Source organism: Idiotropiscis lumnitzeri, chromosome 12 (genome assembly GCF_059441095.1).
Source record: "Idiotropiscis lumnitzeri isolate Australia: NSW breed Sydney's pygmy pipehorse chromosome 12, RoL_Ilum_1.0, whole genome shotgun sequence".
Classification (NCBI taxonomy): Eukaryota; Metazoa; Chordata; class Actinopteri; order Syngnathiformes; family Syngnathidae; genus Idiotropiscis; species Idiotropiscis lumnitzeri.
This window is the reverse complement of record NC_142402.1, coordinates 18,028,035-18,042,899: the sequence shown is the minus strand read 5'-3', so window position 1 is coordinate 18,042,899 and position 14,865 is coordinate 18,028,035. Positions and strand designations below refer to the sequence as shown.

Sequence of the window (14,865 nt, the reverse complement as noted above, 5' to 3'; positions counted from 1 at the left end):
TTCTTCCATTCATTATCCGCATGCTGGAACCTATCCCAGCCATCTTCGAGCAGGAGGCGAGGCACACCCTGAACTGGTTGCTTCAGAGAAAATCCACGCAGGCACAGGGGAAAAAATGCAAACTTCACTCTGGAGCCGGAATCGAACCCCGGACCTCTGCACTGTGAGGCGGACGTGCTAAGCAGTCCCTCCCCCCTGTGGCGCCTTCTTCCAATTAATGAGAGCGAATTGAAACGCATCAGGTCTCCAGTTCTGTCTGACTCCATAACTGGCATCTCGTCGTCAGTGCATGAAGCGCTCAGTGATAATGAGTCTCTTTGATTTTCTGCGAGAGTCTGAAAAAAAAAGTGGAATCAGAGCTGGCAGTACAAGCCCAGAGATAACATGACATTGTTTGAAGATGACATTCCTCATGTTTTTCCATCTTTACCCAACATCCGACATCTCTTTTTGCTCCACCAACCGAGTCTTCTTTGATATAAATCCAATGGCCGTATCTCGCGATCTTCTTTCTGATTGACCGCGTTGCTTGTTTTCCCAAGGGCTTAACGAATGTATGATCAACAACGGCGGCTGCTCTCACGTCTGCATGGACCGACCCATCGGCTTCGAGTGCCAATGCCCCGCCGGCTACCAGCTACTGGATAAGAAGACTTGCGGAGGTATTTTTACACATGGCGACCCACCGAGTGCGTGTTGCTTGAGCAGCTCTTCGTCTGTCGTTTGACCATTCTAGTACACTTAGCCCCGCCCCTTTTAACACAGACGTTTCAAAGAGTAGATTAGAGTCGTTGACGTAGAAAATATAGGATGTCTTCTTTCCATCAGCTCTAGCACCAGATCATCCTCCGAAAATAGTTGCTCTTTGGGAAATGTATGAACTTCACTCATCCGGTGCCGTTCCTTGAGGGTGAATCAATCTCGTTGATTGATAACCTCTGGTTCCTCTCCTCGCCGCAGACATTGATGAATGTGAGAACCCGGACGCTTGCAGCCAAATCTGCATCAACTACAAGGGGGATTTTAAGTGCGAATGCTCCGAAGGCTACGAGATGGATCCCGTCACAAAGACCTGCAAGGCGGAGGGTGAGTGCGAAAATCGTTCGTTGATGAAGAAGAGCGGGTTGTGTGACATCAGAGGGTTTATTTACATTGAGAGATTTTATCGATGAGGCGCATTTAGCATGGAACACGTGGTTTTAAATCCACATAAGGAAGAAAAAAAAAACACAAATATTTTTTTTCATCAATTAACTGGAATAAAAATGGTTTAAAAAATACTTTGGTTTTCGTTATTTGATATCAAACGTGATCTTTCCGGGTTCATTTGAATTCTTTGTAAAGAAGCAAAAGGAAGGTTTTTTTTACAAGCACTTGAATAATTTGTCATAAAAAAAAATATATAAAACTAAAACTAATAAAAAAATCTGGAAAAGAGAAACTAAAAATAAAGTAGACACAAAATAAAAAACTATAATGAATAATCCAAATCGATTACCACCTTGGTTATAATTTTAACAATAAGATATTTCCTTTCATAATGGCATTGTTCCACAGCGTCAAACTCGCCTAACAACAATAAGTCATGTGAGGTTCTTGAAATTACTGTGCACAGGATCATTCGACACGGTTGCCGGGGGAGCCGAGTCTCAAATTGAAAAATAAGTAAACAGGTCCGCGAGTGACACATTCAGTCGTGCTTAGTTCAGATTCAGCGTCGCAACACTTGAGGGAAACCTCGCTGAGCCACGGTGAAGCGCAAATCACATTTAAGCCGTCCTCCAGTTAACTATAAATTTGTACTGAACTAAGTGGACTGATGAAAGGCCAATTCATGTTATGATCTCCAAACATGAGCAATATTTAGAAGAGAATATAAAGAGACGCCAGATTCTGTTTACACATTTCCCCCTAAACTGTTTCTTAATTAGCTAGATGTAGTCAAATGAAATGTTGTCACTTCCACTCGGCCTTGTGGCTCTCGGGCTTTTCCTTTTTTTCTTCCAATTACGCTAAGATGATTTTTCATCCAATGGAACGCAGCACAGCGTTCGTATGAGTGTGTAAATTGTAGCGATGGCGAGGTCAAGGCCTTCAAGGACTTTTCTGCTGGCCTAGAATAGCCAAAAACTCAAGAACACATGACCATATATATAGTAAATTACATTACAACAGTAAATATTTTTTTTAAGTCAATGAAACGGTGTTAAATGGTTTTAAATATTTAGCTCCATTAAAAATAATTTTGACTTCCCTAATATATATGTATATATAAATAAATAATATATTTATCCCCCCCCCCCACATTCATGTTATATTATTTTTAGGTGAGTTTTTATCCAATGAGAATTCAGCTAGCTTGTTACCAGGCAGATTTCATAATGGCTTTGGTGCTGTTTGAGTCAACAGGCTCTTGCGTTGCTCTAAGGTTGCGATAGCCAATCAGATCACGAGTTGGTGACAGTAAGGCCTTCAGGCAGGCCCAGCGTTGAAGGTGACGAACGTATTCTGTGATTCGATACTTGTAAGACGGCAGGGCCTGGCCGGACATTCTGATCCGGCGACCGTTCTAAACTCTCAAATATACTCTTGCTTTTTTAAGCCACGATGGCCACAGGAGGGAAAAGTGAAGATTTGATTGCAGGTATACCTGTAAGGCCATTTCCAAGACGGACTTTTTAAGAGAGGCTAGCTCTCGTGAGTCAAGTTCGTCCAACACCCAATAGTGCGTAATGGTGTGTCTGTAAATTATTTCTCCAGCCGTGGTGTCATAAATGATCCTATTATGAGCGGGATTTAATCAAGTCGAGCTAATTGGAAATTCACTGAAAGCCCAGGTGTGTGTTTGTCTCTGCGCGACTTCCGCTGTGTTTGCTAACACTGCTACGGCGGGACAACGGAATGTCGAGATGTGTGTCACGAGCAGCAGCGGCTCCACGCTGTTCTCGAGTGAAGGGCGACTGCTGCGGTAGTCCTTCAAACCAGCATTTCCTTGTCATTGAAACAACTCCCGTTGAACAGCAGTAGCGAGCAGGAGAACGTAGGAAAGGGAAACATTCTTTTCTGCGTGATTCAACAAATATTTGGCACTGACTTTCTGAAAGGAAAACAGGGGCAAGTGAAGTCATAAAGAACAAGAATCTCATGTGCGCCTCTGGAGAAAAGCGCCATTCAGTTCAGTTGCCATCCTATTACCACGCGTAAAAAGCACAGGTCCGGTGACAAGGTTGCATCCAGTTGCTGGAAAACATTCGGCTCAGACAAACCATTTGGCTTTTTCCCGGCTGGCTGGAATGAGAAAAAAAAAAATAACACATTGTAAATACGCCGCAAGATCCTGTTCAATCGAGGGGCTAATTCAAATGTGAGCTGGACGACCTCATCCCAAACAGGGGCTCTAAAAATAGGCGTCACTTCCCCCCCGAATTGCGACAAGGACACACTTGGGTGAAGACGAATTTTTTGCTAATGGCGATGAGCGCTAATGAACTATAAGAAAACTCGATTATGGGCTGTGACCGCATAACACCGAAATGCCGCTTTTTTTTACTTTATCTTAACTGCTACATTGCTCCTACGTCGAATTTAAGAATTAACTTTATTTTTATTTTGTGTGTATTTTTCTATCTTCCAATGTTGGCTTTGTGATTATTTAAACCAGGGGTTTCTCAATCCTGTTCCCCATGGGCCAGTGTCCTGTCTGTTTTTCAGATTTCCTGCAGATAATCAATCAGCAAAGTCCGCAGAAGCTTTTCTGGACATCCGTTCAATTTAATCCAGTCATACTTTGACTTTGATAAGACTTTTCACCCCAGAACTCATTAGCATTTTCTTAATCCACTATTACCAAAACTGTAACTTCTACAGTTTTGTAACGACCTTGCTCACACGCTTTCAGCAACAAAAAATGCAATCGTGTAAAAATAAAATAATAATAAAAAATAAAAAAAACTGAATACCAATTTTCGACTTAAGAGTTAGCATTTGAAAAACAGAACAGTCCAAACGTTTCTGCCTTTGCGTGCAGGAAAAAGTCCTTATCTCCTGTTCACGAACCGACATGAGATCCGACGTATCGACCTGGTCAAGCGGGACTACAGTCAGGTGGTTTCGACGCAGAAGAACACTGTGGCTCTAGACCTCGACGTGGCTAATAATCGAGTCTTCTGGTGTGACCGCTTTCATCGGAAAATCTACAGGTATGACCATGAAGGATGTTCCATATCACTTGTTTTCAGATCGATACCGGAATGAGTGCTCACTCAACGATGTACTTTAGATATAAAACAAAATTTGTGAGCAAAGATGTTTCATTCCAACGCCGATTACGAGTATATGCGGCAACTACTGCCAAGGAAATCGTACTCAATGTCCGATTTTTGGCTGGTATCGGCGGCATCCGCGAGAACACAATATCATGCCTGGTATCGATTCCCCGTATCGCCCCTCGCCCATCTTCAATCTGACCGTCTGACATCTAATTGGGCAAATCTTGGCTGTGACGCCTTGTTACTATCCCAAATTCATTTCCTCCCTAGTGTGAATTCTAATTGGAACAGCGTGTTCTTTTTATATAAAACATGGAGATCTCCAGGGATAGTAAAAGGGAAATTGCTGCTTGGCAACATGTGTGTCCGGCCCTCCTCTCACCTCACACCTCTGTCATGATGACATCTTTTGCGACAGGGACCGCCCCGGAGCGAGGCCTTGTCTATTCTGATAAGTGGTCCATCCAAGAAGGACTCTAACCCCGGCATGAACCTGTTCAGTGCTTAGCTCAAGGCTTCAGCATCCCGCGAACAAAATGTAAAAAAATAGGGCTCACTGAAAATAACCCGTTTAAACCGCTAATAAATTAATTTGCTTCCATTGTGGTATTGTAAGTGCTTGAAGGCCTCGTATTGTTGCTAAATAACTAAATTGATTTAACCCGAAAGATCCCGCTTTGTAATAGTGTTGTTCATTTCCTATAATTGCCACAGTTCTCTTGAAAAAGTCACTTACTCTACTTGATTTACTGGTGACTTGATTTTAAAAGATTTCAAGTTACTTTCAGCAGATGCTGTTACATAAAAATGACAAATGGTGTTGCCAATACTTTGGAAGTATAATTTTAGCAATAATCTATAAGAAAAAAATAAATAAACTAAGCAACCTTTTTTACTTACATGCAAATTAAAAAAATGATCTTTCTAGACTCCACTTAACATTAATACATGTTTTTTTGTATATGTTATAAAATAAAGGCATTGTTTTTTTAACCTGACATTTAACAGTCAAGCAATGAAATGGTAAAACTTGAGATTTATAATGTAAATTGTTTTTAAATAGAACAAAAAAAAGTGATCCAAAGCATTTTGCAGTTCTGTTGCACATAACCTGTTGTAAAATTTGATATCATTTTTCTTATTGAAGCTAGATAACACTTTGTCGACAGTTAGATTAGTAGTTACTTCAAATAGCCGCCATTTGACATCCCTAATGGCGAACGCGCTCCTGCAGTGCCTTCATCCACGAGGCCAGTGACCCGTCTCAGCAGGTCCAACTGGTGGATTCGACGCTGCAAACGCCAGCCGGTCTTGCTCTGGACTGGCTGCAACACAACCTGTACTGGACCGACTCTGGCGACAAATCCATCTCGGTGGCCTCGGTGGACGGAACCAAAAGGCGCGTCCTCATCAACACTGATCTGAGTGAGCCCAGAGCCATCGCGCTGGATCCTCATCACGGGTGAGGCTTAGGCTGCATGCAGTTTGTATGGAATGTGTGTCATTCATCCCATAATATGACATTAAATGGAAAATCTTTTCTGTATGTACCTGCATCTACCAAGTTATGACTCATTTGACATTTGAAAAATAACTTTCCTCCCAACCGTTGTTCTTTTGCCTCTTGTGTCCTGTGGTGATTCGAATTCAGATGACACAAAAAAAAAAATCATAAATTCATATTCAAAAGGCTTGCCGCTCAGACTGAGTCCTAACACTATAAAGACATTTGAAACAGAACTAATAATTCATGCTCAGGAAGAATATGGAGCAGACAGAATACGGAATGTGACGCCTTGTATTTGCATGAAAATGTATCGTGTCAGAAAATTGACATTTTTATCACAGTATGTTGCCGCAGTGGATTGTTGATTGATATCAACATTATTCTGAACGCAGCTGGGAGTGTATGTAAACCAGCGTAAACAAAACACAGAAAGCAAAAATAACACTCATATGGCGGTCATTGTTACAAATTGAAAGAATTTAAACAAAAAACATTGCTTAGAAAATAAACCTCAAGATGTGGACTTGCCAGCGAGTTGTTGTATCCTCACACATAGGGCAGAACAATTGATCATTTTGAGATCAAAATCGCGATCTCAGCTACCGCCATTTTGCAATCGCCAAAGTTGCACTTTTTTTTTTTTAAAAAGAGCTCTTGTGCCAGTGCTCACAAAGCAGGTCACACTAACTCGCGGCGTAATGACAAAAATAAATAAAATGTCGCGCTGTCACCCGTAGTGCGAATAAATGAATGAATTCTACACATAATCTTGTGCCGCAGCAGTATGGACTTTATTTGTACTATATGCAAATCTTCTGTGTGTCCTTACATGATTTCAGTAATAGCTTTTATGATTTCTCATAGTATCATGGCATTTTCTGCCATATGTGTAAATGTCACAATACATTCTGAAGAAAATCACGAATCAAATCCAAATCACAACACCTGTCAGAAGGAGAGCTGGGACTGGGTGTGAATTTAGGGGGAGTCACCGGAGCGCCTCATCCAAACAGTCACTCGAATCAATCAGCGTGACCGGACACGGGGCTAGAGAACAACGTATCTTTAATGGCACTCCAATCCATCCCACAGAGTTTAATAATTCACTCGATCCTGGCGCATACACGACGAAAAAACGTAACGGCGCGCATCCGCTGCTAACGGCTAATAAGCTTGGTACGTCTTTTAGGACCCTTTAGGTGTCCAAAAATATGCCTGACATTAATTAACGTGAATACAAGGACCCATTAGCTGCCCGGAAATATGCCTGTTGTTAAACACACGAATGAAACAGCAAACCAATACCTGTATATAAAGCAGTCATGAGGAATTTACAACAGCATTTTTTTACGAAAATCATTCAGCTCTACTCACACCTACAAGCACAACAGTTCAATTGCAGTTGTTTTTAAACATACCCCCGTGTAGCTTTATGTAATCAAATGACAGAACAAAAATAACACAGAACACTTACATACAATATTTTTTTCTCCATTTGCACTCCAGTCCAACCACTAAATATTCTTTGTTCCATCCAGTTTTATGTACTGGTCGGACTGGGGCACACGAGCCAAGATCGAGAAGGCCGGGATGAACGGAGTGGACCGACAGGTGCTGGTGGCTGATAACATCGAATGGCCCAATGGCATCACTCTAGGTGAGAGCAAAAACAGCTGCTTATCAAGCCATGCAGTGCTGTCAAATATGATGGAGAATGACCACTGAACTCAAACGATGCATCGGAAATCCAATTAAGCATTGCACGCGGCTTATGCACGACACAGAACCTGTGATCATCTAATCATGATAATCTCCGATTTTTTAACATAATCAATGACGGGATTTGCTGGTCGGAGTGCAAGCGGGCCTTGTGGGCAAAACGATCCGTTTGTGTATTCAGATGTTGCTAACCGGCGTCTGTACTGGGTGGACTCCAAGCTGCACCACATAGCCAGCGTGGACCTGAACGGAGCTCACCGCAGAACGCACCTGACATCTGCGGAGAGGCTCGGACATCCCTACGCTCTGGCTGTGTTTGAGGTTTGAGTCATTTTACACATTTGTAGTATGTAATCTCAACTTTTGATTCCAAGGTTCCTGCACGGCCAAGCGTCTACGGTATCTTTATTTCTGGCTCTTATTAGAATTATTTGTCATGGCGTGACTTAGTTGGTAGACAACGGCTGTTTCCCACCCTGAAGGTTCGGGGGGTTCATTCCTCAAGACTTTTTTTTCGATTAATAAACTATGCAAGTAAATACTCAAAAACTCTCCTTGTAAAATCTACCTAACATTTATGAGTGGAAAAAGGTCAACTATATTCAAGTAACTAGTGCACCAAATTTCATTCAGTGTCGGTTTTTATATTGAGAGAAAATAAGTGTAATGGATAAAATGTAATATGTATCCATAAAATATGCCCAAAGATGTCAAGTGCAAAACGAACCTCCAGACGCGGAGTTCTGTTGGCGTAAAATGCAGGATTACAGAGGATTTGAAAGACAATCTTCAAGAAATACTAGACGGAGTCAAATATTTGTTTGATGAATGGCACAGACCTAAAATGTAGATTTCTCTTCTGTTAATATTCTTCTCCAGGATCGTATCTACTGGACAGACCGAGACAAGGCGTCGGTCTTCATGGCCAATAGGCTGACGGGTCAAGACGTTCTCACTCTGGCTGACAACCTCAACGATCCGCACGACATCGTAGTCTTCCACCAGCTGCGCCAGCCGCAAGGTGCGTGCGGGACTTTTTCATTGTCATGTGCTACGTCGCACTCCTCTGACACCGAGATTGGCTGTGAGCTCAAGCGCGTCTTTGTGGCCACTCTGTGGGATTGTGTGAACCCGCACACATACACAAATGATGAGGTGAGGTTCTCGAATGCGGCGTTCTCGACAAGATACGAAGCAGCCACCAAATCTGCTGTCGCTTGGATTTCCCGCGCAGAATTTTTAAAAACAAATTTTTTGGACTTCTCTACCCGTCAATGGCTGTGAATGAGTTCATTGATTGATTTGCTTTGTTTTTGTGTATTGAATTTGCTTGTTGCCTGACTTTGCACGTCAATTGAATCTCAATTTAATGTCAAATCATCAAAAAAAAATATATTAGGCCACCCTTTGTTCATTTTTAATGCCGGGTCCAACTAAGATTTTTTTTGGGCCCAAAAAAATAATGATGACAACAAAAATAGCTCATAATAGTTTAGTAAGATCGCTTTAGTGCTCCCAGTCAAGAAACAAAGTGGTCGAATCATTTTCTCATGAGCGTGTATGTGGTAGAATATATTCCGGCTTCAGTGTGGACTGAATGCAATTCTTAACAGCACCACGATCACATGGAAATTATAGAAAAATCAATAGTACACAAAAAGTGCAATATAGCGTAGTTTGCAATCAATATTTACCTAATAACGTCCCAAAAAAAAAAAAATGAATTTTTTTTCTAAGAAAATACAACTTAGTTACCAGAAATGCTAATTATTAAATATATTAGTGTCCTTCCAGGACACATTTGAAATCAAGAATGAGCCCCCCATGGCTAATAAAGTTTAAGTTTCATTGCCGAGCACGACTGATTCTGAAGGCACAGGACAGATTGACATGGCAGCACACTGAGGCTCAAATCTGATTGGAAAAAAAAAAAAAAAATTGAACATCCACATTCAGGTCCTGGAAGCTGTGTGGCCAGAAATGTTAGAAAATGAGAATAGATTGTTGGGTCTAAATTTCATCTAGGAACATTAACTCCTTCCTGGATTGTCCTGTTCCCCACGTGCAGGTCCAGACAGCTGCAATCTGGGCAGCGTGGCCAACGGAGGCTGTGAGTATTTATGTCTGAAGGCGCCACAGATAACCGAGCACTCTCCTAAATACACCTGCGCGTGCCCCGATGGACAGGACCTCGGCCCCGATATGAGGGCTTGTGTGCCAGGTGAGACTTTGGAGTGGAGCAAATGGGAAATAAGCAGGTCTTAAAGGGATTTGTGGAGCACATCACAACTGTATTATGTCTCAACAGCAGGAGTGTACACTCACTTTCATGCACCTGCACAATCTAAACCAGGTGTGGGCAAACTACGGCCCGGGGGCCACATGCGGCCCGTTAAACGTTTTAATCCGGCCCGCCGAACTTGAAAAAAATAATATGAATTGTTGTTATGCTTTTGTTCATCTTCATTTAAAATTAAATGTATTTTTTTTTCTCCGATGAGGTGAGGTTACCAAAACATTCCATCCATCTGCTCTTGGTCCGGCCCCTTTGTCAAATTCTAGAACCCATTGTGGCCCGTCAATCAAAAAGTTTGCCCATCCCTGATGTATCACTGCCTCAAAACACTGGCATGTGCGTTCCTAAAAATGTACATTTTTTTCCCCGCAGCGCCGAGAAACGACAAGCCCCCCTCTCACGCGCTCACACCCGCAACCACGGCAACCCAAGACTATCTGCCACCTTCACAGGGAGTATCGCAGGCAGATGCCACCCCGCGTTTGACCACAGCGCGCCTTCCTGCTCTGGAACCGCACACGCCTCTCAGCACGCTCCTGGCGCCGTCGTCGCAGGAGTCCAAGGCGCTTGGATCGCACTCAACTGCCACCGTCACCGTGGAGTCCACCACATCTGCAGCGGACAGCAGTGTGTCACAACACTGTAAGCATTCATCACGATTCAAATTTTACTTTGACTGACACCCTTTCGATTGCTGGATGGATGAATAGCGACAGAGCGATTCGGAATGTCAGAGCCGCCCGTCTGCGTGCGTTCCTGTAAGCGAGTTGTAATAACGCCACTGTGCTGAAAGACGAGAAGGCATAACGATGGAGCTTAATGGAGCCGAGATGGATGAACTTAAGATTCAGCAAAGCAAAATCCCAATGGCCACTTCAGGGTTGCACGCGGGCCTCTCAATTCTTACTGCGGATTTATTCCACCACTTTAGCTCTTTGTAGAAAGCAGCTCGTAAGGAGCTACTTTGTTTTATGACCTCTGCCCTCCTCTCCTGTCTCCTTCTCATCGCTCATTGTTGCTCACACAAGTTTTATGCCTTAATTCTCCTTCCTCCTCCTTATTTACACTGCATCACTCTCTCTCACTCCCATCTCGTATCCTTCTAATGCTTCTTGTCTTCCTCCAGCTGGAAGTGAACATTTCCTCCTCGGAGAGAACCTGACAGTGGCAGTTTTAGGAGTGGTCATCCCCATTGGTAAGTCACATAAAAAAAATTAAAAAAAACGCTTGTCCTCTGTGTTTGTCTGCTGGTGGCTCTCTGCAGTTCGTCTGCAAAATAGACCGTGCACGATGAGCTAGTGTGGCGCCAGAAGAGAAGTTTGACCCTACGGTCCTCTTCGCCGACGTCTCTCGGGAGTCACAGTTTGTGTGTCTGACATTGCTGCATTATTCACTCGGCACGCTGTTGTGTTGGTTTTTGCTGCAGCCGCTCGTGTGCAAACACGGTTTTTTTGTACTGTGTACTTAAGAAAGCATATGACAGGCACATTTGTCAGAGAGGGATTCATTTTTTTTTTAAAAATACAAGCAGCTAAATAGATGTACAGAACTGGTAGAGACATTTCCCGCAACTGCAAAGTTATTAGAGATGTTTAGTTATCAAAATTTCCCGTTTCCCCTGTTCCCCCCCCCAAAAAAAAAAAATCCAAGCGCGGTATTGCACAGGGGTCCAGCAAAAAAAAAAAAAAACGTTCTTCAGCACTGGTGTCCAACTCAAGGCCCGGGGGCCAGCTACGGCCCGCCACATCATTTTATGTGGCCCGCGCAGGCAAATCATGCACGGCTTCATGGGGTTGGGAAAAAAAAAAAAAAGCATGCGGTCACAGCTGACCAGCTAAATAAGAGCTTAGTTGCCTTTTAACTCGTAACGACCTACTTAGCGCATTGATGAGCTGCTCAGCACCGAGCTAACGACGAAAACTAAGCACATGATCTGCGCTCGTATCCTGACGTTAAACAGGCCAGATGGTCGCGGATCCGTTTGCCACGTTAGCCCGCTAGCATTTGCAACAGCCGTTTGCGACTCTTATTACTTATTACTATGATAATGTAGAGTCCGCATTACGTTGTAACGATTGTTTCTTCTTGCTAAGTAAATCTGGCCCCTTGACACCTGCACTTTAGCGTGAGTTCAAAATATGAATCATCCTTGACATGTGACACCTTGGCCGAGTGACCCACACGACCACTCGATCACATCCATCATGTCGCCTGTGCTCCGTTCCTCGCATGCCACTCGCACCCCTCCCCACCGTGTGTCATTTCACGCCATGGGCTCGTTCTGCCTCATTAACGCTCCCCCTCCTCCCCCCCTGCGGCTGTGTGTTAAACGCATGCAGTTCCTATCGTTGCCACAGTGGTGTTCGGTTTGGTGTGCGCCGGCGTCTACATGGTGTGGCGGAACTGGCGGCGCAACTCCACCAAGAGCATGAACTTCGACAATCCCGTCTACCGCAAGACCACCGGCGAGGGCGAGGAGGACGAGATCCACATCGGTCGGACTGACGCCATGGGGCACCACGCGCACCACCACCCGTACCCGCAGGGCGTCGGCATGGGGGTGGTGACCTCAGGAGGTGGCGCCTGCCCGCAGTTCATCACCTTACCACTGGGGGGCAGCATGCCCGATCCGGGAACTCATTGGTATACGGAGCAGCCCATGCTCTCCAGCGCGTGATGGCTTCAGGGGGAAAAGATGGCTGCCGTGGCACACAGGGAGAGGTCAAAGGTGACTGGGGAAGTACATATCATCAGATGCCATCCACAGCCATGTTCTATGCCAATTTTTAGATTTGGACAGCTTCATGCCTTCTCGTTGCTGGAGCTGGATCTATTTTTCTCTGATGAAATCATGTTTTGCATTGATGGAGTGTGTGTGTTGTGTGTCGTCTATTTTGTAAACAAGCCACTGAGTGTTTCGTCCTTGATTTGATTTGTTGATTTCCGATTCGCATTCGGCTGGGAACCGACAATAAGGAGAAGCTATGAAATTGTGTTTGTGCGTTGATGGGACAATCTGTACAGATTCATAATCGAATCAACCATCATGTCAAAGAGGACAGCGTTGCTGGTGCGTCTCTGGTTTTATTTGAAAAGTCACATTTTTGCGGCTTTTTTTTTTTTCTACGATTGCCATTACGCACTGATGAACGGAGAGATTTAATTTTTATTTGACCTTCAACACCCTACAAAGCGAAGGGATCGTAGCTGTGCGCAGACTACATGGAGGGGAAAAGGTGCATCAGGGGAAGAAATAACCGCACAGTGGGTTCCTTTTTTTTCACTGTGATGTTGAAATGTTAAGTTTGAGAGGAGCAATATGTCACAACAGTAGTCAGAAGAGAATACGGACTATATTTTGCTGCTATATTCATATATAGACACATCATGAGAGGATGGATACAGTTGAATGATTAAAATATAATATTTTATTTTTCATAATTCATTTATGCAGGCAACCACATAGTGTGATTTTTTTCTTCCAGTGCAAAGATCTCTCTTGCCCAAAAATAAATAAATAAATACCATTCAAGGATGGCAGAAAACTGCCAAAAAAATATTTGGCCTACTCGCATTCTAAGACCCCCGGTGCAAGTGTAGCTAAGCTATGTCTGTCATCTAGTGGTGAATAGTGATATTACAACTCAAAACTTTCCAGTGGAACCCTGCTTTTTGTGAGGGATTTTGTAAATCTGCGTATAATTGAAAAAAGTGAATTCTGAACCGGAAATATTTTACAAAAAAAATCTGAAAAAAGAGCCCCCCCCTCTCAGAAAAAAAACTAAAAACACAACAACAAAAATATCTTAAATAATATATAAAAATATAAAAATAAACTGTGTGGGGTCCACTGTAATAGAGGGAACATAAAAAATGTTCAAAGAAAAAATGTTTTAATTAAATTAATCATTCAAGCGGTCCCTCAGAGTGCTGCCCGTTGCCCATCCCCGCATTAGAGGATGCGATGTGCACTTGCATAGCAATTGCATCACAACTCAGCCACTCAGGCACACACACACTGTCTCTCCTGCAAACATGTTTCATGTATTATTATTGTTATTATTATAATCAGTAGGGGGCGCAGCAGGTGACCCGGACCAATAACGCACATTTTCCTTTCTCCCTAATTTTGTCACCGTGTTCACAAAGCTGTAAACGTTCTGGTCGTGTTTGTGTGCGTGCGTGTTGACTGAAATGCATGTGAGTGCTCATGTTCACAAAAAAAAAAAACGTTTTTTACGCTCTCTGTTGCACAACCCTCTTTGAATGCCTTCTGTGTCGCATGAAAGTTTGTGAAGCTGTCAGTGAGAGTGAATGGCTGCCCAATTGTGCGCGTGTGAAAGTGACGAGGGTTCTTTTGGACTCATTGATATGTAAATATGTTTTCATAAAAGGTTTTTTGATAATGTATAATAGCCTACAATGATGTAAAAGAGAAGATGTACATAAGATTTTAGATAAAGTGTCCACAGGTCTAATAATTTATTTGTACAAAGAGAGCACTGCATTCCCTGCTTGTGAGAAATCCAAATTATTCACCAAAGTTGTCAGTGTTGTTTCTTATTGTGCTTTTTTTTATTTTTATTTTTTTTTAAATGAGCCGGCCTTATTTCTGTGTCCTCCATGTAAAAATACGGTGAACCCTCTTGACGTTTTATTTCTCACAATTCACGTGACATCAGACGGGTCGGTGTTGCAATTACTGTGATTTTGTTTTGTTTGTGCCTTTTTGTTGTGGTTTTTCTTAGCGTTTTCATGAAAACACTGGACAATTGCAAAGACAAATTTTATTAAAACCAAACTGGTGTCACTTGTTGATTTTCGGTATCACTTTTGAATATCTCTCTATATATTGGTACATAAAATCTGACTGGAAATCTTCTGATTGGGTGTCGTTTCATTTCACTGAGTTGAGTACAGACCATTTTGAAAGTGAAAGCTCCTTTTTGGATCGCGATTAATACACGGGGCTCACAGTTTCATACACACTTCTGAAATATAATACTTATTTTAAATTCAATGTTTTACTATTTTAAAATTAAAAACTGGCTTTCTGGGCTTGTCCGCCATGAATA

At 42.8% G+C, this 14,865-nt stretch overlaps 1 protein-coding gene across 2 annotated transcripts in view; it reads left to right on the top strand.

Annotated features, from left to right (window-relative positions):
- LOC148326319 (low-density lipoprotein receptor-related protein 8-like) overlaps positions 1-14,675 on the top strand; it is a 41,754-nt gene extending 27,079 nt beyond the window's left edge. Inside the window, exons 8-18 of one of the 2 annotated variants that reach the window (XM_088310630.1) lie at positions 543-662; positions 961-1,086; positions 4,028-4,199; positions 5,503-5,730; positions 7,314-7,432; positions 7,676-7,815; positions 8,374-8,515; positions 9,563-9,715; positions 10,163-10,432; positions 10,917-10,985; positions 12,148-14,675. In XM_088310630.1, the coding sequence (XP_088166756.1) occupies positions 543-662; positions 961-1,086; positions 4,028-4,199; positions 5,503-5,730; positions 7,314-7,432; positions 7,676-7,815; positions 8,374-8,515; positions 9,563-9,715; positions 10,163-10,432; positions 10,917-10,985; positions 12,148-12,467 (1,859 nt within the window). In that variant the 3' untranslated portion in view covers positions 12,468-14,675. Of the gene's footprint in view, positions 1-542; positions 663-960; positions 1,087-4,027; positions 4,200-5,502; positions 5,731-7,313; positions 7,433-7,675; positions 7,816-8,373; positions 8,516-9,562; positions 9,716-10,162; positions 10,433-10,916; positions 10,986-12,129 lie in introns of both variants that reach the window. The other variant, XM_088310629.1, reaches the window with a different exon arrangement.
- The last annotated feature ends 190 nt before the right edge of the window (positions 14,676-14,865 follow it).